Here is a 25,717-nt window from a genome sequence, read left to right as displayed (position 1 = left end):
CACAGTCTGCAACATGGAAGGCAGTTTTGCTTTGGAGCAGAGGGAAATTTTGCAGAGCTCAGTGAAAATAGTCCGAGTGTTTGGACAGGTCAATGCAGCGGTCAAAAGGCAAGGGGGGGAATGAGGAATTTCTATTAGGGGTATTCCAAGCCATTTGGTAATAAATGTATTTTCTCAGCCTTGTTAAAATCAGTCATACCAGATAAGTATATGGCAACTGAAGAAACATACCAAACTAAATAAGTAAATAAAATAAAATTATCCATGAACAGAGGAATTTGGGAAGTCTGATTCCCTACAAATTGCTCTCCTGTGACTGCTGTGCCTCTTTTTCTTCCAGGTGCCAAACACTCCTTGGAGGTCCTCTGCCATTTCTCCTCCATTTTTCCTTCCAACACATACTGGGCAAAGGGAGGAGAGAGCTCAACTCTCCCAGTTTTCTGTCCCAAAGGAAAGTGAGGTGGCTGTCTCCTTCTTTGAGTATCCAGGTACCTGTTTTCATGTTGTTTGCAGATAATGGGTATCTTTGAGGCTTTCAGCCCACTGTCAGACGTGGATGAAGTAGGATATGGCATAAAAATTAACAAGGTGACTTGACAGGGAGTCCAACAAAACCACTTCTTTTTCTTCAACATGACTAAATTAAGGAAAAGAAAAACTAAAAACCTACAACTTCAAGGGTTACTTTCAGAGCATAGTGCTGAAAAGGGATAAAGAAAAGGCTAGAAAACAGTCAAGATACAAATCACACAACGTCAGGATACATATGACAAATTGGTGTTACTTCTCCAGCTGATGTGTTATATTCAGCTCCCACCACTGCAAAGTAAAAGAGGATGAAATAAACAGCTCATGGGCAGAGATGAGCTATCAAACCACCAAACTGATGGGACTTAAGGTTAAAGCTATTTCCCCCGGAGCTCAGAGGGATCTATGTGGATGTGAGACAAGACTATACGTTAAGGAATGGTTGGCACTCCTTGGTGGATGGCAGGCCGCACTTTGGGCGGGAAGGGGCAGCCAGGGCTGAGACGGCTGTTGTGTCATGCTGAGGTGTGGGCAGAATGTTTCCTGAGGGGTTGGGGCAGGCGTGTTTGGTGTTGGGGGTATGAAGATGCTTGGGGAGCAGAGTAGAGGGGAGAAGTGATGGTTGGCTGGCCAACAGTGCTGACAGGCCTAAAAGCAGACTGTGCCAGGGCCTCACTGCCCTTTTGTGTCCTTTATAGGTCATTCCTTTTGTCTGAAATGGCTAAGGAGAATTATCCTTCACTAACTGAAGTTGTAAAACAAGTTGCTGAGCAGCAGCATTTACAGTCATCGGAGATAGAAAAAAACAAAATCATTCTTTTCCAGTTGCAGGTAATAGACCTTCTTCAGCTTAGTTAATTTAATTGAAATAGCCATCCCACAAAACACTCCATTTCAATGTAGAGCTTATTGCATTTATGCCATCAGTTTATTGAAAAACGAATGGGAGAAAAAAGAAAAAAAAAAAAGAAAGGTGGTTTCTTTGCATAGATTTCCTTCTTCCTTCCTTCCTTCCTTCCTTCCTTCCTTCCTTCCTTCCTTCCTTCCTTCCTTCCTTCCTTCCTTCCTTCCTTCCTTCCTTCCTTCCTTCCTTCCTTCCTTCCTTCCTTCCTTCCTTCCTTCCTTCCTTCCTTCCTTCCTTCCTTCCTTCCTTCCTTCCTTCCTTCCTTCCTTCCTTCCTTCCTTCCTTCCTTCCATTTATTTGGTAGAATATTGGATATGTGTGGTTCTTCTGAGTACTCATTTCCATCCTAATCTCTCACAGAATTTGTTAAGCTTCCAATTGTCACTTATGCTTTGAGACCAAATGTCTGCTGAGAGGCAAACATTTAAGTCTGAGGAAACCCATGGTATTGTTCAGGCATTTTTAAGTGTGAGTAAATACAAAATGCAGATCTTGTGATAACATCTGCGAATAGCTGCACAACTGAAATAACTGATGTTTGGGTTTCTGCACAAAGATCATTTCTCAGAAGGAACAGTGGATGGTTGGACTAGATGATCTTAGAGGTCTTTTCCAATCTTGATGATTCTGTGACGACTCTGTGACTTTTATTGGTTAGGAATGGCTAATTGGCCAAACTTTGCAGGAAGTTTTCTCTTACCATACTGTAATATGCTATGGTTGTTTTGTAACAATTAATTTTTGATCAAGAAATTTAAAAAAGAGTTTCAGTTTTCAAATACTGACAGAACTTCAGAATCCTATATAATTAATTTAGCTCATTTCTTCTTCTCCAATATCTTTTTTTTCTTTCCCAAAATCCCTCAAAGCTTAGGAAATTCCATACAAACATTATTATTAGTAGAACAGCAAGGTTAAATAATTAGGAACTGAATGTAGAAATGCTTTTTCATCTTTCAGTCTATTCCCTTGTATGTGTCTCATAAGGCCTGTAAAATGGTGATTTCCAAAACTGAAAATCTTTTCCATTAAAATCTTCTGTTTTCATGCACTCAGTAAATGGTGTCAGAGATACCAGTCCTGCTAAGCCTATAACCCAGATTTACTTTAAGTTATGCTGAAACATTTTCTTCTTAAGAGCTGACAGTGTCTTACTAGATTCAAAGCACTGAATAGGAGACTTCATAGCACTCGCAATGCTTCCATTAGGGAAAAGATAATAGGCAGCATCAATCACAGTACACAATTCTCTCTCCAAATACACAGAGAGCGTTACTTAGGGTGGGATTCATCACAGCTTGCATCACCTGCAAATCATATGTTAAGCCCATATTAGTCATCTAGGCTTCCTCTAGTCAGCGAAAAGAGACAAACATTTCTGAGGCAGTGGTTCGCTTCTCATCAGTGAGAAGACATAGAAGCCCTTGTAGATCTAGTTGCCTATTTCTTAAAGGTTTAAAAATAGCTGACATTAATCCTTCACTCAGATACTACAGCGATGAAGGCAGGATAAAGTCTTCAGTAGAGCGGGCTAGTTAATCTCCCTCATCCCAAATACCCATCTATGTGTTTGTGTATGTGTGTCTAAGTGTGTTTTTAGCACCGTGTGGTTTTAGTCTGATTTGAACTAAATCAGTTTCCTCCTATAGAAAAAAAAAAACAAACATTAAGGTTGCATTTGATCCTATGTAATTTAAAGTGATTTGAAGAATGCTTTATTTCATATTTTTAGAGTCAATTTAATGATAAAAGTCTAAAATAGCATTCCTCCATTATGTCTCTAAGGTGATGATTCTATGATTTCACGAAATGCATCCCTGATTATCTTCCACTCAAACACATTTAAAGATGAGAAAAAGAATCTTCTGATCAATAAATTCGAATTACAGTGTTTAACAAGATACCTGACATCCTCTCAAATAGAAATATTCTTAAGTGAATGATGACATGTTTTACAGGTTAGATATCAGGAACTAGAAAAAGAAATGGATTCTATTATGTTAGAAATGAAGACCACAGAAAGGGAAATACTTCTGCAAGATGATGCCATAGCAGTGACGAAGTATCACTGCGAAAGCCTAGAAGCTGAAGTCAGAGCCCTGTATTCTGAAAATATGAAGCTGAGGTTTGATGTAGAAACAATACAGGAAGAATATGAGATGGCAGCTGCAAGAAATAGTAAATGTCGGGAAAAAATAAAGTCTCATAAAAGTCTCTTTTGGGAGATGGAAAGTAAAATGCCCATTGTGATTGAACTTGCTAAAAAGAAAGCTATTGTTACAGAGCTGAGGATAAAGAAAGAAGCGTTAATGAGTGACCTCCAGAATCCAGAAGGCTCTGCTATAAAGCAAGTGCAGGTATTGTATTTCCTCATTGATTCATTTCTTTTCCTGTGCAACAGTTTTGGCGCAGTTTATCTGATACAATTATTTTGTCTAATAACTCTATATTCAAGATGAACTGACTAGGGGAATAAAGATTCATTTAAAATGATAAGTTAATTGAAGAAAATAAGTCATCAGCTGTAGTGAAAAAATCATCAGCCCCAGGAACTGGTATATTATTGTCAAATTCATTCTCTGTAATTGAATGATCTCAGTTATGAAAATATTACAGGGTTGTTAATTAAAATATATCATTGCCAAGTGATTATGTGGTTAGTTGGATGAAGTTAAATGCATACTTTTTATAATTCTGTGGAACACTGCCATGATGTTACGCGTTTCATGGGAGCAAACCACAGCTGAGCCAACAGGAAGTAGATTTGATAAGAGGGTGATAGAAAGGAGAAGAAACATTAAATTGTTTTTGGTGTTCTAGTATAATGTAGTTTTTGAGTGTAATTGCAAGAATCGTTAAAAGCTAAAAAAAAAAAGCTGGAAGTTCCCACCACAAAAATTTGTTAATATATGAGCAAACACATGAAAGTGCGTTTTTAAACAAGAAATTTTTGAAATCCCAATGCAATAAAGACCATTAACATTGTACTTCCCATGAGAAAGAAAGAATCTATCTCAACTATTACAGTAAATACTCCTTGATTTTGAAAATAAATAAATAAATAAATAGATTTAAAACAAGATCATAAGCATCCAAATGAGTTCAGATTTCTGTGTTGTAGTTCCTTGTATACTTCAGACCAAGAGTGCATCTGTTAAAGTACATTAAAGCATAGATTCAGGTTGGTTATAAGGAAAAAATTTCTTCTCTGAAAGAACAGTCAGGTGCTGGAACGGGCTGCCTTGAGAGGTGGTTGAATCAGTGATCCTGGAGGTGTTCAAGGATCATTTAGATGCACTGAGGGACACAGTGGGGAAATCTTGGTGGTAGGTGGATGGTTGGACTGGATGATCTTGGAGGCCTTTTCCAACCTTGGTGATTCTATGATTTTATGATATTTTTAATTACTACTTTAATTATTTTTAATTATTAATTTCTTATTATTTGAATGTGAAATTATATATTGCAGATCTTGAACTCATATTTATTAATTAAATGAGACTATTAAACTGTCAGTAGATATATTGTGCAACCTTCCAAAGGAGGGGATTTCTCTGTCATAACTTAAATCTGCAGGAAGAAATTGCGCTTATAAAACAGGAAATCACATCGGTGAAGGATTTAATCAATAGAAAAACGGATTTGCTGGAAGAAATTAAAAAAGCTCACGCTAAGCTTAGAAAAGAAATTGAGGTGAGTCATTGTAATAAAATATAATTGCAGTTCTCTGACAGAATGTAGATAGTACAGGTGAAGTTTGAATTACTTGATGCATGGTTGCTGGCCACACATTTATTCAAGCATATACTGTAACTTTACTATCTTAAATTCTTGATACTGCTAATCTTTCTGAAGTCCAGATCTTCATTGGGTTCATGAGTAAAAGTTAAGAACATTTTTTTCTTAAGTCTTCTAAGAAAGACTTAAGCCGTAAATTGTGTTCTGAAAAGAAGCCACTGAATTAAAGTGCATTTTATTTCTGCAATACTTTTGAAGTATTTTAATTATCACTGCTGACTTGATTACTCATGACTCGTCTCCTCACTTCTGATGCCTCATCAATGGGAGAATCAATTGCAACAAAAAATGGCTTTCCAGCGAATCTCCCCAAGTCAAGTTACTTTAAATTAGGGATTACACAGAGCTCCTAATTAGCTGCCAAGATAAAATTCTGATAGATAGTTTAGCTCTTCTCCGTTTTAGTAATTAAACTGAATTCTATTTGTTCCACACTGGAAATAATTTGTATGTCTGGAAAGTTTTTAGTTTGGAAGTTTCACATCATTTACTTTCTTAATTCAAATAAATTCCCTAAAATGTGATGATCAAAGCCTGATAATGTAAGGATTAACTGAACTGAGGTTACCTCTGTTGCCCACTGTAAAAAGCAGGAGGAAAAAAGAATAATTTTTCAAGCGATGGAGAACATCAGAGAGTTTCAGTTTTCAAACTGAAGAGCAAAGCACAGATACATTAGTATAGGTCTCTGCTATTCAGCATCTGAAAAATATTTTATTACCAAGGCAACAGCTACTTAATAAAGTTCTCTAAACCCATAGCGAAATTAGTCAGCCTAAAAATAATGCTCTGCTCTGTTATCAAAACCAATTTAATTAAGCAGAGAAGGTTAGCATGTTTTTCAATTTGGATTATAAAATCTTTGCGTCTCAGAAGCAAGCAGGATTAAAAATCAAATGGTTCAGGGTATTATTTTCTATTAAGAGTTCACTGAAAAACAGTCCAGCTTTTTGTATATGAAGTGACAATGGACAAGCTGAAACATTAATGCCCAGCAGTCCTCAGCACAACCCAGGAAAGAATACACAGTGCAAGCTTGTGAATAAGGGAAGACACTGGAGACATGGATGAAGTCCCACATGCACAAAGCCCTGCCACAGCTGTGAGATACTCACTCGTGGGTTTTCAGATGGGATTTACTTTGTTCAACATCTGTAGAGCAGGTATCGACACTGAACTTGTCACCTAAGCTTTTGATGGGAGAAAGAGGTATGATTGATATTTTCCTGAAAAAGGTAAATACAATAAATTAGATCAGTGGCATCCTATATGTTTCTGATATTAGGAAGAACTTCTTTACAGAAAGGGTAGTTAGGTACTGGAATAGGCTCCCTAGGGAGGTGGTTGAATCGCCATCCCCGGATGTGTTTAAGAGCTGTTTGGATGTGGCACTCAGGGATATGATTTAGTGGAGGGTTTTTAGAGTTAGGGTACTGGTTAGGATGCGGTTGGACTTGATGATCTTCAAGGTCTTTTCCAACCTGGGTAATTCTATGATTCTATGATTCTGTGTTATTTCAGTAGCTGTGAAGTCAGCACAGAATGGCACAGTTGGATGTCAGAATCGACATGTACAGTTAGGTGAAAAACCTCTGTAAATATCACTTTACTTGAAACACTTTTGAAGTGTATTTTATTCTATATTTTTTAGGTACAGAATAAAAGATACGATGCTATTCTGAAACGTTTGCACTGTCAGCTGAACAAACTGCATTCAAATAAAAGACAGTGGCACTGGAACATACAGCAGATGGAGAAAAAGGCAGAAGAACTCAAAAAGCGTCTTGGAGAAATGGAGTTACAGATTAGCACCTAAACGAAACCTAACAAAGCTATAATGCAATACAGTGTAGGTAATCTTTTCCAGACAGGGTAGTGGGTATATTTTTTTTCTTATTTGTTAGTTGGATTGGGTTTTCTGGGGGGTAAATACTACAAACAGTAAAGTAGCTCAATACCAAAGCTAGGTGATTTCTTTTGGTTTTTCTTGAGTTATTATCTTTTAAGTTATTATTATTAAAAATAAAAATAAAAAAATAAATTAATCTCAACCTAATATCTTTGGAATAACACATTTATTTATTTATTCCTTCTTCTCTCTGTAGCCACAAGCTGTTTAGGAAGAAAGATATTACTATTCCCAGCTGTTTACACAGTATGTAATATTTTACTTTAAAAAGTAATGTAAAGCCAATCAAAGAAGATTTGATTTCTTTTTCTTTTATTTAGATCTCTGAAGACTGAAACCTACATATATATATATATATATATTTATACATATACATATATATATATATATTTATTTTTTCCTCCATAAAATTTAGTATATAATTGTATTCTTGGGATAGCAAAGCTCTGATGGCCAGTATTTTGTTGTATGGAAAATTCATATAGATGATATTACAACCTGTTTGCCATAATGCTGCTAGAAAGTCCTCACATGTGGAAAAAGTGGACATATGCTTTCCAGCTATAAGAGCCATATGAGCAAGTATACTCAGATGAAAACTTCAGATAGTCCAACTTCAAATGGTCAAATATATGTTTTCTCAGTAGCTAGCAAAGAGGAATGAATAGCTGAAGAAAGTACTGCATCCAGATAGATTTTAAAATGGAACAACTCAGTATCTAGAGACAGCAATCGTTGACCATAGATCACAGATAACAGAACTTGGATTATAGAGGATATTAACTAAGCAGCCATCTAATGCTAAGAAGAGCTCAATTCTGGATAAGATCATTCTTAACATAAGTGACCACCAGTGACTCCTATTAAAATAGTGAACTGTTGATGTTTTTCTTTGCCACATTTTTATTATGTGCTTGCCATTTGTGGAATTTACAGTATTCTGTCTATTCTTACACTTACAGTATTAGTTCTGGCTGGACGTAACCAGAGACATTTATCTGTTATGTGAAAGTAGGTAGTATTTTATTTGGAGTCCTGTCTTACATACATAGATTTGTCTTTATACCTGAATATAGAATGAAGATTTTAGCAAATGAAGTTTTTCTTGTTAAAAATGTTAAACTGACAATATATTGTCAGCATAGGAAAGCAAAGTTTAAAATGCAATACTGTTTTTGATTTTCTTAGGACATTCATATAGAAATATGGGTTTTCCTTAACATGCATTTTAAGTAATACACTATTCAGCTCTCAGGTAAGTTTTATCTGGTCTTTTTCTGTTACAACATAATTGATGAGACTACTCACTTTAGCACAATTCTATGGAAATAGATAACCTCAATATTCCATGCTGTAGTATGTGCAATTTGATGGGAATAACTTGATCCATTAAAACCTTTTAACCTGTTTTTCTTTAAAAGAAGGTAAAGATTGACATCTTAAAACTTACTCTTAATCTTAACTAACTTTCTTTTCTGACGTGAATCACACACTCATTTTCTATGAGACTAGAAGGGGCACCAACAGATCTTTGTCTGGTTGGATACATAATACATTACTATAACATTAAATCTGTTTCTCCCTATGTACAGCAGAACAGCTTGGATTTGATGTGTGATGTCTTCTAGAAATGGATTCAGACCTGAAAAACTGTAGAATTTACTGTCTACTGGTAGTTATGGGCCTTTTATAACTTACATTATCTTGTTTTCAGCATTATTTTCTAGTTACATCAGAACCAGAACAATAAATGTGTGAGGGTATATTTTGTAGCAACTACATAAAGTAAATCAACAGAATTTACTTGGATGCTTCCATTACAGTAGGTATAATGTCACAGTTTAACCTTGTGCATTAGAACCAGTTGAAAACAACTCTAGCAAACACTCCAAACCTTCTAACTTAATAAAAATATCACACATTGGTTTTCTTTTTGACCAACAAAGATGTCCATTATTACTTCTCTGAGTAACAGGAATTTTCTGTGTATCAACACACCTGTAACACAAATCAGTCGTGTCAAGTAAATAATGTCTTCCTGTGTCTTACCTGCTTGTTTGGTTGGTTGGTTATACTCAGTAAGTTTCAGTATCTCACTAAAATTTCTATGCTTTTTTCACACATCTTTTTAACTGTTTTATTATCATTTAATGAAGGTGAATATGGAAACTGCATGTAATGCTCCTCTCCTATTAGTACTACATGCTTGTTCTACACACTCCCTATTGTCCAAAGCCTGAAGTTTCTAATACTCTTTTTTGTTCTGCATCTTCCAAGAAAGTTCATGGTTTTATCTACCAGTGTCCTTATCAACTTAATGGATCTCAGCTATTAAAGGTGTTTCTCAGTTTTCTTGCTGTATATGCTATATGTAACTGTTCTGTTCTCATTTTTGTGTCATTAACACATTACAATTTGTTTGTCTTGTATTCTGTAAAAATGTCAGTTTTGATCCAAATAAAATCACCTACAGTCTTACTATGAGTATTCCATTCATGTGTTGGATCATCTTTAATAAGCATTTGTGGAAATGTGTTAGCCAGTCCTTAATCATAGACTCATAGAATGACCTGGGTTGAAAAGGAACACAATGACCATCCAGTTTCAACCTCCCTGCTGTGTGCTGGGTTGCCAGCCACCAGAGCAGGCAGCCCAGAGCCACATCCAGCCTGGCCTTGAATGCCTCCAGGGATGGGGCATCCACAACCTCCTTGGCCAACCTGTTCCAGTGCGTCACCACCCTCTGAATGAAAATTAATGATTCTTTACAGGGATGTTTTGCTGATGCATTTATGACTATGGAGTTTGAACTAATGTGGTTTGTTAGGAAGTCCACCATGCTGCAGAAAGTCTATTCCATCTCTGAAATAATTCATTTCAGGATATAGTTGTTACTGACATCTCACATCACCATCATTTATAGGCTCTTATGCCACATAAACATACCATTTTTGTGTCTAACTCAACTACGATGATTTTATTTCTTTGAAGCTTTTATTATCCTCTGTCCCTCACCAAACTTGTAGAAGTTTAGTCACCGAGTACAGCTGAAATCTGTATTTGGTTGTTTAACGTGCTAAGAGTCATATTAAACAGTATGAAATCATTTTGAATGCTGTTGGTTGAACAAAACTGTGTATCTCAGAGTACTTTAATATTTTCCCATGTGTAGCATTTCAAATTTAGAATTGTAATATTTAACAGGTAGATAATAAAAATAAGAAAGGCATGAACATTTTACTAGCAAATTCTACTTAATCAGAAGAAAACTCATTGGGGAAAAAACTCAATTGAATTGGGGAAATAAAAATCAATGTCTTCCCTAAACTTTTATCACTCTGTACAAGACATGAAAAAGAGACTATATTTAGCTTTTTACAGATTGCCTAATTCTAGCAAATCCTGGCAGCTTGCTGAGGCATGTTGTTCTTGGTACAGTGGTGTTGAGCAGTAGTATCTGTTATCTCAGGGCACTTTTTTTTTTTCCTCTTAGCAAGCAAACACAATCAGTAGGAGGATGATTTATGATTTTGGCGGAATAGCTCTTATAGTGTACTTTATGTAAGCTCCTGGCACAGAAGCATGCAGCCAAACCCCTATCAATCATTTCTGAGGGTGGGTGTGGGAGTAAGGCAGGAACTTGGGGCTTTAGTGCTATGCAGGCAATGGCAAGAGGAGTGACTGCCCACTCTGAATAGCAAAACAGACAGCAAACAGCAGCAGAGAGACTAACAGCGTGGGAAAACTTACCAACCAATGAGTCCTACCAGCTGTTGATAGATTCCGATGATAGTGTGTAATGAAGTAGGAAAATACCACGGAAACTCCACACTCAACAGCCTTTTGACACGTGTCAAAGTGATGCAGCAATAAGTACTGATGGGTGGTAAAGAAAAGGATTTCCCCATGCTTCTAGCTGACATTCTACACAAAACCATTTCATGTGTCGTAACAACAGCCTCTGATGCTGAAGAGGAGGAAGTGTATCAGAAAATGTAAAAATAGTGGTTAAGATCTTTGTTCCTGTCAAGCCTACATTCAGTACATAGCATGAAAGGGAAAATTAGTTGGAGACAGATACCAATGTCATGTTATTTTGCCTCCGGTGCAGAGCTTGCTTTGATCATCAGAGTAGCAGAGGCACTTTCAGAGAGCCATGGGCATGGGCATGTGACAGTCTATAATGCATGCTATTCTTCTGTGGGTCATACATGATGCTGTAGAGGAAGAATTGTGACCACACTGAGCACTGATAGTGTGTCATTCTGCTAAGGGTGAAAAAGAAATCTTTCAGATCCCCTACCCAGTTTTCTGAAATGCACAAATATGTCTTTATCGAGATCCTTCATTAAAATGCAGCCACAGCACGTAGCTCTGAGTCATGTTGAGGCACTGATTTCTTGAGGAATTCCAACCAGTACTGAAATACTTGTCTTTTAATGGTCTACTTTGCAGAAGGAAAAACTTTTCAGGAGCGGGGATAAGGCAGTGCAATGAACTGCCTCAGAAATGTGAATCCAGCAAAAACACTTTGCAGTTTGTTTGAATTACCCATCTCAAAGCTCTCACTTTGCTTTTTCCAGCATTTAGAGGAAGGAACATGCAGTGACATAACAAAAATAAAGATTACCCAGAAACCAAAAAGTACAAAGCAAGATCAGCAAACAAAATCTCAACTTTCCCCAGCCCCCAAAAGAAGGATAACTCTACTGCCTATTTCCCCATCTGGAGTAAGGAAGGAAGTAACAGCTAGGGAAGATAATTTCATCATGTTATTGAATATACTTCTTCAACAATGAGTTGCTATGAGAGCAAAGGACAGCACTGTGTTGAACAGGGAGATTTCTCACGTGAGAAAATTACATGAATGCTTCTACTTTCTGTAGCAATTTAATTTATTCTTTTAGGTTAATGTAGTCTGATTTTAGATAATTTGGTAAAATTCTCTCTAAACCTTTTCCAAGAGGAAATATAACATATACCATATATTCAACCATATAATATGCCATATACTGTATATTCAAAATGTATTGACTAAATGCCACGTGAGTCCTTTGGCGTTTCGCTAGCATATATACATTTCATTGTATCAGTGTAAGAAATCACAGTGTTTTCAATGAAGTTACAAGCACTTTTCTGAGGTGAAACTTAGTACCAGTTTGAAATGCAGCCTTTTCTCCAGCTGGAAGGCCTTATGGTTCCCTCAAGTGGCGAAACTTAGTTTTACATGGTAAAGGCGACTGTACCTGTGTTAGGTATTGATCGTTTCAGTCTGCACTTAACATGGGAACACAGTAAGTACTCTTAAATGCTATATAATTTCTGAAAAAGCGAGATGAAAGAGATGCTGAGAATTCTAACTGCTACAACTGAAAACAACTGGAACATTTAATTTATTCTCAATTCACAGAATCATAGAACATCCTGGGTTGAAAAGGACCACAATGATCATCCAGTTTCAACCCCCCTGCTATGTGCAGGATCACCAACCACCAGACCAGGCTGCCCAGAGCCACATCCAGCCTGGCCTTGAATGCCTCCAGGGATGGGGCATCCACAGCCTCCTTGGGCAACCTGTTCCAGTGCGTCACCACCTCTGTGTGAAAAACTTCCTCTTAATATCTAACCAAACCTCCCTTCTCAATGTAAAACCATTTACCCTTGTCCTACCACCCTCGCAAACAGCCACTGCCCCTCCTATTTCTATGCTCCCTTCAACTATTGGTAGGCCACAAATTATCAGTCTGCTTTTATAAGAAGGAAAAACTGACAAATTTCCTCAGACCTTCTGTTCTGAGTAACAATGCAAAGTCCACTACAAATATGTGTACTTCACATATTTTTTTTCTTAAAAACTATTTAATTGTGTGTGTGTGCGTGTGTGTGCTAAAAGAGATCCTTTTTTGCAAACTTTTCTTTACGTCACTTTCCTCTTAAAACTCTTCTGTGTGAGACCATAGGCTCTGTGTTGTTTGTTGAAAAACATATTTTGAAAAGATTAGGTGCCCTAAAAGTCTTACAGAGGACTAAAACTGCTCATACCTGCTAGTTAAGGATTTACAACATATTGCAAACCAGTGTTTTCAGGCTTCTCAAATAACCCTGCCTAATCTTTCAGGCCAAATCGTTTGGCCTGAAACTGCATTTCTGTCTCAAGGTCAGTGTTCTGGAAAGCTTAAGCATAAGGTATGAAAGCCATCGCTTGAGGCATCCCAATATGCTTGAGAGGAGAAAAGCATCCCACAGCTGATGCAGTTCTTGCATGCCCTATGGCTGACTCCATTCGCTACAAAGGTAGGGTAGCACAAATACCCTTAAATTAGAAGTTTCCATTCAATAGCTATTATTCTGTGAGATAAGCCCAGAAATAGCACAGGCACTCTGTTGCTTACCCCTATTAAAATGTTTATTTTATGGCTCTGTGCTTTGGAGGGGAGGACTGAACTTTGACAGAAGCTTTTTATTGCATGGTTTCTTTGACTCTAACCAGTCTACCGAATCCAAACTTCATAACACTAATGTAAAATTTACATCAACAGGCCAGCAGCCTTCTCAGTCAATTTGGATGAAAAAAATGTTGTGATTAAAATGTTACCATCAGGTTTTGTTGTACCTGTTACAGCCTCTAAAGGGCTGGAAGGTCCTGTTCTGATGTGCTGCAGAGACCCTATTTACCTTTTGTGCCTCTTTACTAAAATTATTACTCTATCAAATTATGAGTTCTTAACTACTGCTAAGACTTGTTTAACTGGTAATGCATTTGTTTTAGATTAACTGATACAGTTGGAATGTCAAGCAAACATTTCAGAAGAGAAGACCTTGGGTACCTGAAGTTATTCCCCAATTACATCTGTTGATTCTTTGTTTATATTCATGGAAGGAAGGAAGCACTTCTAGGAGAGCTTCATCTGCTCTGCTTTCTGTGGATGCATTAGGATGACAAGAGTTTTGCCTTAAAATTTCATGGGAGTGAAGGGTCTGTATCTCAGATGTAAATAACTATATTCTCTTGGTGTCTAAAGTTAGATAAGATGTATTCAAGCCGTAAATCCCTATGCCAATAACATCATTAGCAAATGCTCAACATTTCTTCTTTTTGGCTGCTATTTTCTTATTTCTGGACATATATTTTACTTTGTATTTCTCTGTCTTTCTCTGTTGATTTCCTGGGTGTTAAGCTTTTCATTTCATTTTATTGCATGCATTGCCCCATTTTCCATTTGTTATACTGGGAAGCAGTGGAAAGCTGGTTCTAACAGCTAATTCCATTTGTCAGTGAACCAGAGCAGGTTTTTAGCTGATTTCTTCCTTGGTGGAGTGTTCTTTGCTTTTTAAGAGCTGTTTTAGTTTCTGGTTTAGACCTCTCATTTTTTTTTATTTATTTATTTATTTATTTATTTTCTATCTACTTTTCCCCAGACAACTTCACTCACAATTTTCATCAACCATGGGAATTTAGCCATTTTGCACCATCAATTATTGTACAGGGGATTTACCTTGCCCATTTTAGACACCTATTAAAATGTAATAACTCACATTCTGGTGGTGCCTTGCTCTTTGCATTGACAGAAAGGAATTTGGATGGAAAGAAATCTAACCTTTGGATAACTAATATGAGATGAGATGAAATACCCTAAGGCTCTAAGTCATCATGACTTGCCTTCCAGCCCTGCCTATTTCCCTCTGCGGAAGGTGTCCAGGGCAACTAGTTGTAAACTCCTGGTAGATGATTAAAATTACATGGCATATATCCCATCTATCATCTCTAGTTATCCCTCACCGACTACAGGCCAGGAATTAATACAGCTCTACCCACTGCAGTGAGACCCATAATTGAGTTACGCTGTATTGAGAGCAGAAATACTTTCGGTGTTAAAGGATCACAAGGAATAATTTTAGAAACTTTAATAAGTTGTGTGACCTCCATGCTACATTTCTGAAATTGAATTCTCCCATGGCAAGACAATTTCTTCCCCGCATCTTGGCTCCTGCCTCAGACAAGTCATAAGTAATTTTGATATGTTTCATGGTTTATAAAAGCTCTCTCTCCTTCCCACTGCTGTATTCTCTTCTTGTCTTTTGTGTTTTAGCACATTGGTAATTATTTTCTGAATTATTAGGATATTCAGGCCAGCTAAGAGTGTCTTTGTAGTACTGCCACTACATCATTCACTACTTTCACCTCTTCTCCCGAGTAAATTTTAATTAAAGATCTTCAACATTCCAGTCATGTGAACCATCCATCTCACCAGCTGACAATAATACATCAGTGAGAATTTCTAGTCTCTTCTTTTTTTACCTAGACTTTAAAAATTAGTATCTAAGGACCAGAAATATTCCAAGTGATCCCTGAAAGCGGAGATGAATTTAGGAATATGAGCAAGAAGCCTACGGAAAAACTCATCGAAGGAGAAAACATATAGATTGTGTAATGTATAGAATTGGAAGGAATATAGGGCTAGATAATCTCCAGAGGTCCCTTTCAGCCCCTAAGATTCTGTGATTCTGTGTGATTCTGTAACTAATTAAACACAAGCTGCCATGAGTGGAACCAAAAGAAATTGGGGAAGAGTAAACAAGCCTGTGTACATTTTGTACTATGGATCCCATAGTAGAGTCCACGATTCCTAAGTCTGAAAAATCCATAGCCAGCAGATAGTCTTGGTTTTCTCCTGCCATTGAGAAGTCACAGCCTACTGTCATTGTCTGTGCCTGTTAACACATACTATAGATAGACATGTTCCTATGTGACCTACTCCAAGTGTTCCTGCTCTGGCAGGGGGATTGGACTAGATGATCTCCTGAGGTCCCTTCCAATCCCTGACACTGTGATTCTGTGATACACCTAATATATTAAGTATATTCAGCCATGGACACAACATTTTGTCGTCTTCTTCTCTAGAGTGGAAGCTTCTTTAAAGTCCAAAGTGGAAGAGAGTTTCCTCATTTAAATTACTTTATTCAGCCCTTCAGTGGTGTTCTGTAGTTCCTACACTCCTAACGCACTTGAGATCCCTTCTTATAGGCAGGGAACAGAATGTGAGTTCCAGTGAGTTACCTGTAACAACGGAGTTGTACAGCAGGACTTTGGATAATAGCAGGATTAAGAATTCTTAAAGTGGCATGTGGAGAAGAAAGTCAGCTCAGTGTAATTTCTGTCATGTCCAGTCCTACCTCTGAGAGAAGCTGCGTGTACAGAAGATTTGATCTAGATAGGAAGAAAAGTTTCTCTCAACAGATTGCTTGCATTGCTGTACGAAACTGCTCACTGAATTGCTGGAAAATCTCATTTCTGTAGTCATATCCATTTTAATGAACTACTCCTTTGTAATCATACAATTATCCATCTTGCTGCTCGAGAAAACAATCATTTATCACAGCTCTGCAGCAATTAGTGCTCACAAAACAACAAAGAAGTGCCTCACTACTCAAAGAGGGATCAAAGTATGGCATCGAAGGTAACTCATTCCAATCATCATAACACACTACAGCTTTTACAGTAGCAACCACAATGTTTTAGTGGTTTTGAATGCTTTGGTTGTTAAGAATTATACCTAAAAAGAAGTATTTCTGTAAGTATAGTAATTTCAAATCTTGCTTGTTTGTTTGCTTGTTTTGGAAGGTGGTGGTAGTGAAAAGTAGGAACTAGTAGACCACTTGCTTATTTACTGCAGATTCTACCTAGTTTAACTCCACTCACTTCAATGAGCATGGAGTTGATAAAAGGACCATATGCTAGCAATTATAGCTGTGGGTAGTTAGTTGTCACTTTTAAGACTGAATCAAAATTACTTTGCCTTCATGCTGCTCCAGCAGCTACAAATGGCTTTCTTTCCATTTGAGAGGCTTTGTGATATTTGATTTTTCCCTCAATGCTTACACCTTTTTTTTCCCCCTTTGCATTACAATATATTACTAGCTGATGGTACAGGGAATTTTGACTACTTTTTAGGTTAATGCCATCAGAGACTTCCATAACAATGCTTACTAGACCATCAAGAGGGCTAATTTTTTGGCTGTTAAAAGAGAAAATTGAACTTTCATCAGTGTATGCTTTATTTTTCTGATACCATTTAGTGTAATAGTGATTATTTTTGATACATAAGAGTGGAAAATCGTATACACTGGGAAACAGACAACAAAAAATCTGTCATAAAAACATAAAAGAGCAGCAGATAAAAAAACATCACTGCAACATTGTTTTTAGAAGGAATGGAACACATGAAGAGCCGACATATTGTGATGCTAACAACTTTAATTAATGCTGTATAATAGGTCAAGTATGAATGAGAAAGAGAAGATCTGTTAACAGAAAACATGTGCTAGTATACTAAAATCAGAAATTAAGGGATCTGCTATACAAAAGCAGAGAATTCTGATGAAATGCTTATTGGAAATCCTGTTGAGATATATATTTTTTCTCTCTTCTGAATGGAAAGTGAGGCATACTTATCAGGGATAACAAAGGGGAAATTCTGCCTATTGAATCCAAATGACAAGTGAAATGTACACCCTCTTTGTTTTGTTTCTCATTCACATATGACTGTCATCTTTAGGGTGGAGTTCAGGGCATGTTTGCTTAACCTAACAATTAGTTTGAATCAGCAGCCAAGTGGGAGTACTTTTTCAATGGGATTTAATGATCATGAAAGTGAATGGCCTGTTTCATGGCCGCCAATTCTCTTACTTCTGCAGATGTGCCTAATAAACACCAACTGGGAGTGATATTACTTAGTAGACATGCTGATGCAGTTTTTTCAGTGATGGGGTTCCAAGTAATTTGCCTGGAAACCATCTTCCTCCACAGCCTGCACTAGGATGTTGCATTTTGCTGATCAGTCCTCCTAACCAGAATGGCAGAGACATTTAGCAGTGGGTTGCACAGCAAGGCAGAAGACCACTTGCAGAGGAGCTTGCTAAAGCTGTGTGTGATTCTTCATGCCTAATCTTAACCACGCCAAACACGTAAACTAGTAGGCTAGATTTCTTGTGCAAAAATCAAGTACCTTAAAAAGGTGATGAATACCCTTCTCAAATAAGGTTGTCATGAAATGCATCTCCCTAGGAAAGCAGAATTGATCCACAATGATCCACAATTGATCCACTGATGTCCTTGTCAGCTCCTCCAATTGGCTGTGTTGGAGCTTGTCCAGTATTTAGCCATTAAAACATTAGGTGATGCAAGCTAATCATCATGGCTTCTCAGACTGAGAAAAAAACACAGACCATGTATGCTAATATTGATGACTGTCCCAGGTAGCATCAATCACCTTGGGGATATGAATTTTTCTTTTTCTGTGTGCTGTTGAGGGAACCAATGCATACACCTTCAGCTGGACTTAATGAAATCAAACCAAACACTTTCAGTTAAAATAGAGCACTAATGGAATTCAATTTTATCCACATGAAATCTGAGTTTCTAGTTTAAATAAGACCACTATTTTCATTCAGAATACCTTAGCCATTCATTTTTGATAACTAAAACCACATGGAGGTTCTTGTCTCTTTCCACTGTCTATAATGGAGGCCTAAATATAAGAACAATACATAGCTAAGCTCTGTTGAGACTGTTAATGTGTTCAGAGCTTAAAAATTACATTGTTGGTGAAAATTGGATGAGCTGTTGAGAAAGGTGTGAAGTTTCCTCTTGGCTAAATTAGATTCTTGTTCTGGCCTGCTCAGGGTGCTTGTATTTCCTCAAAGCTTTGTCTGGTTGTAGAGGATGGAGATGGGTCTCTTGCTTTTGGGATTATAGTACTGCAGTTGTTCCATGAGTATCCAAAGAAAATGAAAAGATGGAAAATTCATACAGGAAAGGAATCCACAGAGCAGGTGACACATGAGAAGGTTTCTAAAAGCTATACCATCACAGGACTCTACAGCTCATGATGTTGCTGCTCATATCCTGTTCAGAATTCTGAATCAATCTAAGATCATGCTCATTAAGTTTATGTTAGGTGGAAAATCATAGAATCATACAATCATAGAGTGGCCTTGGTTGTAAAGGATTGCAGTGATCATCCAATTTCAATCTCCTTCAGTGGGCAGGGTTGCCAACCACCAGACCAGGCTGCCCAGAGCCACATCCAGCCTGGCCTTGAATTCCTCCAGGGATGGGGCATCTACAAACTCCTTGGGCAACCTGTTCCAGTGCGTCACCACCCTCTGTGTGAAAAAGATTTGAGTCTTCAACTCTAAATATTACTTTACTACAGTGCCAATCTAGCAGATGATAGTGAGGAATATGTGCAATGGCACCATATTAGTAACAGCATCACAGGCTGGTGCTGGGTTGTATTTTTGTTGTATCTAATCTTCTACTTACTTCAGTTATCAGATGTGTATTTGGCTACCACTATCTGGTCACTTCCTATCAAAAATACTACAGTGAGCAGATATTATTCTCCAATCTAATCTAAGTTTGTCAGGAATAAAGGTGGTACCATTCAGAAAAGCCAAGGCAAAATAGTTGCTCTTAAATTTTAAATTACCGTTTGTAATGAGATACCCTGCTAATGGTTCTGCCAGCATTTCTCACTGTGATGTCTCACATACAGAAATATATGATGAAGTAATGGAACTTGGCCCTCTAGATGGTGACATTTTTCCAGGTGAGGTAATTAAACAGATCCATATGGACAGCTTTACAGGCAGTGGTAATTGTGGTGGCTGAAAAAGATAGTTTACGTTCCTTTCATTCAAACATGTAATGTTTCTTTTGCTGTGTTGTAAATGGTTGATCTGATATGAGTATAGTAGTTTAGCTTCCTTTAATTTTAATTAAAAAAGATATACCCTTAAACACTTAGAGAACTTAGCAATTATGCTAAAAAGTGAAAAGCAGACAGAATCTCTGATAGCGTTCCTCCTTCAGAGCAGAATAATCTGTCATTTAATATCCAAGAGCATGTAAAATATGGTAAGAACATTGCAGAAGACAAAGCCACAACTGTTCCCCCCAGAATACTAAGATTTGTAGCCAATAGTCTTCAGAGAAACAACTATGGGAGCTGCACTTTCACATAACATAAATATTGTAATCTGATGCCACTATGTAAATTGGGACAGTTTAATGGAACAGTTCCCAAACTTTTTCATTGGTTCCAGTGTGTTTCTCAGTTCCCTTCTAGTTGCAACTACAGTCTCTTATTCCCATTTCTGATCATGATTTGTACTTTTTCAATGAAACTTTTGTCACTTGTACAACTCTTATTGAGTTCTGGTCCCTTTTATATGAACTATGTCTCTCATTTATTTCTCCCCCAGTGTCTTTCTCCCACAAACTGTAGGCCATTCTGCTTTTCTTCTGTGATACTCAGAGGTAAAAATGCATCGGAAATGACAGCACTCATGTTTGTTACGTGACATTGTAAGAAGGATGAATCACTTGCATACATCTTTTCGTCTGCGAAGAGTTTACCTACCAAGTCTAAGCCTCCTCACAAAGCTCTGCAAAAAAATTTGTTTGGCACAGTTGAGGACAAATGAGTTTTGTCGCTGAAATGATTGTTGTTTTCGTTTTCTTCATCAATTCCATATCTGCAACTCTTTGACATGGCAAATCACTGCTCAGAGAGAAGTGTAAGGTGTCTGTCAGTGGATGGCCTAGCACCAAAACAGACCAATTAGCAAAGTCCCCATCTGCTGCCTAGGCTCATGCTTGCTTCCTGCCTGATCCTGAAGCCAAGAAAGGGACTGGAAGCCTTGGATTTTATGCATGGCAGCTGGAGCTGCATGTTGTCCTGAGATCTTCCTGCAGGAGCTGAAGAACAGAAGTCTTGTTGGCACCTTTCTTAAAAGGCTGGGCCTCTTCAGTTAACACTTAATGCTGTTCAAGTGATCATCACAGGGTGGTTGAGGTGCATTTGGGACAGAACAAGGAATTGGTGCTAATAGCAGAGCTCTTACATTTTCACATCCTTTCTGTGACAGAAATCACCTTGCCTGGTGGGAGAAATCAATGCTCTGAGTATCATCTTTATTAGGTCAAAATCATGAAGTTTCAAACTGAGACTGATGAAGAGTCTGGTGAAAGTCTCCTACAGAACTGACCTTTTATCTAGCAGGATATTACATCTGCAGAACTTCATATTTGCAATACCAGCCCATTAATTATTGGATAAATTAAATGATACAAGTAGAAAATATTTGCACACATACTCATCTCCTATTAACACGGAAACAAAGTATGTTCTCTGGATCTGCATGCTAATCACAAAACACATCTTGCTTTTATTCTGATAATCTAGGATGATCAGAGGGCTGGAGCACCAATTCTGTGAAGAAAGACTGAGGGAACTGGGCTTGTTTAGCTTGGAGAAGAGAAGGCCCTGGGGAGACCTCATTGTGTCCTTCCAATACCTGAAGGGCATGTATAAACAGGAGGGTCAATAGCTGTTTATGAGTGTGGATAGTGATAGGACAAAGGGGAATGGTCTTAAACTGAGATAGGGGAAGTTTAGGTTAGATATTAGGAAGAAGTTGTTCACTCAGTGTGGTGACACACTGGAACAGGTTGCCCAAGGAGGTTATGGATGCCCCATCCCTGCAGGCATTCAAGGATGTGGCTCTGGGCAGCCTGGTCTGGTGGTTGGCGACCCTGCATATAGGAGGGGGGTTGAAACTCCATGATCATTGTGGTCCTTTTCAACCCAGGCCATTCTATGATTCTGTGATTCTATGAACTTTCTTTGTGGCCTTCAATTGCACCCTTCTCAAAATTAAGTTCTATTTGCAGGTGTGGCAATTGGGTTTTCAACATGTGTTACAAAGGTTCTTGAAGGTCCATGGATTACTTCTGAGGGATCTATTAAAGGCTGCTGAGGAAAGTAGATCTGTTGTTTCTTAGCCAGAAGGATCTTCCAGTCTGAAATAGCTGAAGGCCATTTTGCTGGGGATAAGGATGGTAAAGCTGAATGAAAAATATAGGGGTTTGGGGAATACAGGCTCCAACTGTGGGATCTATTCTGAACTAATCTTTGTGAAAAATATATGGCAGAATAAAAACAGAATTTATTCCCTCTTCAAGGCAGTAGTGATTTTACTTTCCCGAAGCTCATTTTAAAGGCTGCATGAAGAGCTTTCCACAGCAACTCCAGAGTACCCAGCCTTTTCCAGCACAGCTCCAAATGGAATTTTACTGTCTGAAATTCCTCAGTGTGTGGAATTTATACACCTGAAGGCTATTAAAAAAATCTTAACTTAAGGTCTGGGGCTGGAGATGAGATCTGTTGTGAGAGCAGCAGATTCTCTGCACTTCTTATTCAGGCATGGAGAAATGGATTATATTTGTAGCAATAAAAGCCCTGATAATCTGCACATCCTACCACTTCTGCTTATCTGTTTCTTAGTCGGTGAAGACTATCATGACAAACAAGAGTTTTATGAGGAACTGAACTGAAGGAATATGCCTTCCTATGGTTTTGCATCTGGTGAGGATGTCTGATGCCTGAAAAGAGCTTCCCCTTCTGCTTTCTCCTCCAAAGGAGCACTAACAGCCATGCTTTTCATCAAGCACTTGACAAAATTGTGTATTTTTGATCCTGCCTCTCCTTTGCCAGATGCTGTGATTGCACTAATCTCTTTTTCTTAGGAAACAGGACTGAAATAGCTCGACAGCTGATTTTGCTTTTTCAAGCAAATTATCCAGAAAAATTAAAAGCAACGATAACGAAAAACATACACTGTGCCTGTTTCCTTACTCGTTGACACTGGTTTGCCCCATAAGTGGAGCCAAGATTGCTCAGTTTAACTAAGAGTAGAAACACAGAATCTTTGAAGCATTGAAGCATAGAATGGTTTGGAGGGGGCCTAAAAGCCCATCCAGTTCCAGCCCCATCACTATGAGCAGGGGCGCTGCCCACTAGATCAGGTTGCCCAAAGCCCCATCCTACCTTGTCTTGAATCCAATTTAAACTGACCCTTTTTCAGTTTAAAACATAGCACTGTTTGTGTATCTTTCTAAGGCATAAGTCAGAGAGTCAGTTCTCATTCCTGGTGTAAATCAGGAAGAATACCGAGCTCTGAGAATGAAAGTGGCTCATAACTTCTATATCTATCTGTATATTTCTTCTGTCAGGGTTACACTTTCTTCTTCGTTTAATAGCAGAAATTGAAGAGGGTGGAAGGAAAAAAAAAACCCAACAACAACAACAAAAAAGCCCCACCAAAAAACCAGCACAATAGGCTGTTCTTTTTCCAAAGAAAATTAATTAGGAGGGATTGGAGAGGCTCTTTTCTCCTCTCTTAGGAGTCTCATCACTGATTTGTCCTATGAGATGCCTACATCTGGTTCAGTTTAGCTCAATCTCAGCTGAATCTATCTTCAGTATTGACCCTTCATCCAGTTTCAGATGTCTGTTGGAATGCTGCCTTTTCTCCCTTGCTTGCATCTTGTCATTTTTCTTTCTCCTGCTGCTCTTATTTCATTTTGGACTTGTTTGCTTTATGGAAAACCCTGTAAATCATTCCAAGACCCACTGTCAGGAAGGATGCTACAGTGTTTTTGGCTTGATTCCTTCAGTGTTTTTAAGTTGCTTGCAGTAGCTGTACTGTGTAATCGAACCCTGACACTGATGAAAAGCAAGAAAGAGCCAGCAGATGGCACCATTTATTACATTATAGAAGATTCATAACCAAAGCCTTGAGGGCTTTTCCCCCTTAAAACAGGTTGCCAGTAAAAGATAAATCAACCCTCCATTTTTAGAGATGTTACTTACAGGCTTAGTAGAGACCTCACTTTATATCCTTTCTCTGGGCTTCCTGGGAAGAATTCAGTGGCAATACCTTAAATGGAAGAACATTTTAGAAACAATAATGGAACTAGAGGTCAATAGGATACAGCCCAGGGGAGCTTTCTTCTGTTCTGCTCTTAAAAATATCCCGTTGCTTCTTTACTTTCTCCATTCTATTAAATAACAGATTTGCTTTGAGGCGTATCTCCAAACCCAGTAACTTTGAAAAAGATTCAGGCAATGGTCAATTACGAACATGGTGTAGCTCTGCTGTTACAATTAATAGCTCTATTTTCTTACAACATATAGCAGCTGTTATCTGGGGCTCTCAGAGTGCTTCAGAACACTAATGAAGTACACCTCACAACACCTCTGTAGATAGGAAATATTAATTCCCTAGGAAGCACACTGACCTCACTGGGTGCTTGTGTGGTTCTGCTTGTCAGAGAAACAGATACTCATGTGACCTAAGATTGCAGAAATGGGAGTAAACAGTGTAGCATATTTCATGCCATTTCAAGCATTTCTTTTTTTCCTCCAGAAGAAGAAAATAATAATAAAACAAAGAAAGTTATTTTGCCTTACAGGAGTTAACCTTTGCAACTTTTTTTGGTTGGGGATCAGCCTGCTCTCTTTCCAATTAGCTACATGTATCCAGCTGGTGGTGTATGAACTGCGTGCGCTTCAAAGACAGATTAGTGACTTCAGCATCATTTACTATTAAAGGTTAAAAGCAGCAGCTCTTTCTAATCTCCTGCTGCACAGCCAATGTAATTTTAATACTGTACGCTGTGGAAAAGGAAAGAAATGCAATGCTGAAACATTTAACAGGATATATTTTTCCATCTTTATTTTAAGTTATGAAAACTGTCTGCTAAAAAGCTACTAAGTGTTTCCAGTCAATGATAGTTTTCTGGCATCAAAAGATTAAGAAAATTAAATGAAATATCCAGCAGAAAATAAACCAAGCGAAGACAAAGAGAACAACTTGAATTTTCTATACTTATCTGCCTGCTACGTGTATCTGCTTCACTGGTCTGTCAATTTTAATTGGACTGCAACCTACTGTAGCTGGGTTCACACTGGTTCAATTAAAAAATTCTGCTGTTCCTTTTTTTTTGTTCTTCTTCTTTTTTTTCCCCCCATATTGCCCATAAATAGGAGTATTGTAAGAGTAATAATGTTAACCCCAGAGTCCTGGCACGATACCAGGTCAGGTAATTATATTCTGCCTATGTAAATTTCAGTTGCAGTTTCAGCTGAATATGTTAGCTTTTATTTACCATTCCTGATCATCATGTTATATAACACTGCTGTGTGTAGTTAAAGAGCCATCCTGATGTGGCTGTGTTTTAGTGGCCACTAAACCGGGTACAAAGAAGTCAGGATCTCTTCACTTTCTAGGCTGTTTACAATACCTGCTTGCAGTGTTGGGGTGTGAGGATTGATCGAACTTCATGAAAATTTGCAGCCTGTTGGGATGGACTCTATAGGCAGTCAATAGGTTGTGGAAACTTTGCATAGTGATGAGGTTATGACAAAGACAACTGTAAGGGTTTTCTGGTTTTCATCTAGGCCTTTGTCAGCAAGTTAGGTAAGACTATGTCTGACTTTTAAAGTGGTATAGCTTGGGGAAAATATTCCTTTACCAGCCTATCTGATAAACCTTGCGTAAGGACTATCTAAGGCAAAAGGAAGAGGGATAGTTGTTGAAACAATGGTGATATTGCCCTCAATGCAGAGAGCTTGGAAATGCCATTTGGACATGTCATTTTCTCAGTAGCTACTGGTTCCAACTGTTCAAAAAAAGGATAGCCCCATTCTCCCCAGAAAATGGAACACATA

At 37.9% G+C, this 25,717-nt stretch overlaps 1 protein-coding gene across 1 annotated transcript; it reads left to right on the top strand.

The window, feature by feature from the left end:
- Window positions 1-1,245: 1,245 nt before the first annotated feature.
- CCDC122 (coiled-coil domain containing 122) lies at window positions 1,246-7,046 on the top strand. The gene is made up of 4 exons (XM_072342823.1): window positions 1,246-1,359; window positions 3,391-3,789; window positions 5,009-5,125; window positions 6,882-7,046. The coding sequence occupies exons 1-4, from the start codon at window positions 1,246-1,248 to the stop codon at window positions 7,044-7,046; spliced, it is 795 nt and encodes a 264-aa protein (XP_072198924.1).
- Window positions 7,047-25,717: the final 18,671 nt, after the last annotated feature.

This window comes from Excalfactoria chinensis, chromosome 1 (genome assembly GCF_039878825.1).
Source record: "Excalfactoria chinensis isolate bCotChi1 chromosome 1, bCotChi1.hap2, whole genome shotgun sequence".
Taxonomy (NCBI): Eukaryota; Metazoa; Chordata; class Aves; order Galliformes; family Phasianidae; genus Excalfactoria; species Excalfactoria chinensis.
The sequence above is the reverse complement of the archived record's forward strand: the minus strand, read 5'-3'. Positions and strand labels throughout refer to the sequence as shown.

Excerpts from the sequence above, each read along its gene's own strand:
- CCDC122 (XM_072342823.1), top strand. The coding sequence starts at position 1,246 with ATGGCTAAGGAGAATTATCCTTCACTAACTGAAGTTGTAAAACAAGTT. Across the intron at positions 1,360-3,390 it reads TCATTCTTTTCCAGTTGCAG|GTTAGATATCAGGAACTAGA; the intron begins GTAATAGACCTT and ends CATGTTTTACAG. Across the intron at positions 3,790-5,008 it reads CTGCTATAAAGCAAGTGCAG|GAAGAAATTGCGCTTATAAA; the intron begins GTATTGTATTTC and ends TTAAATCTGCAG.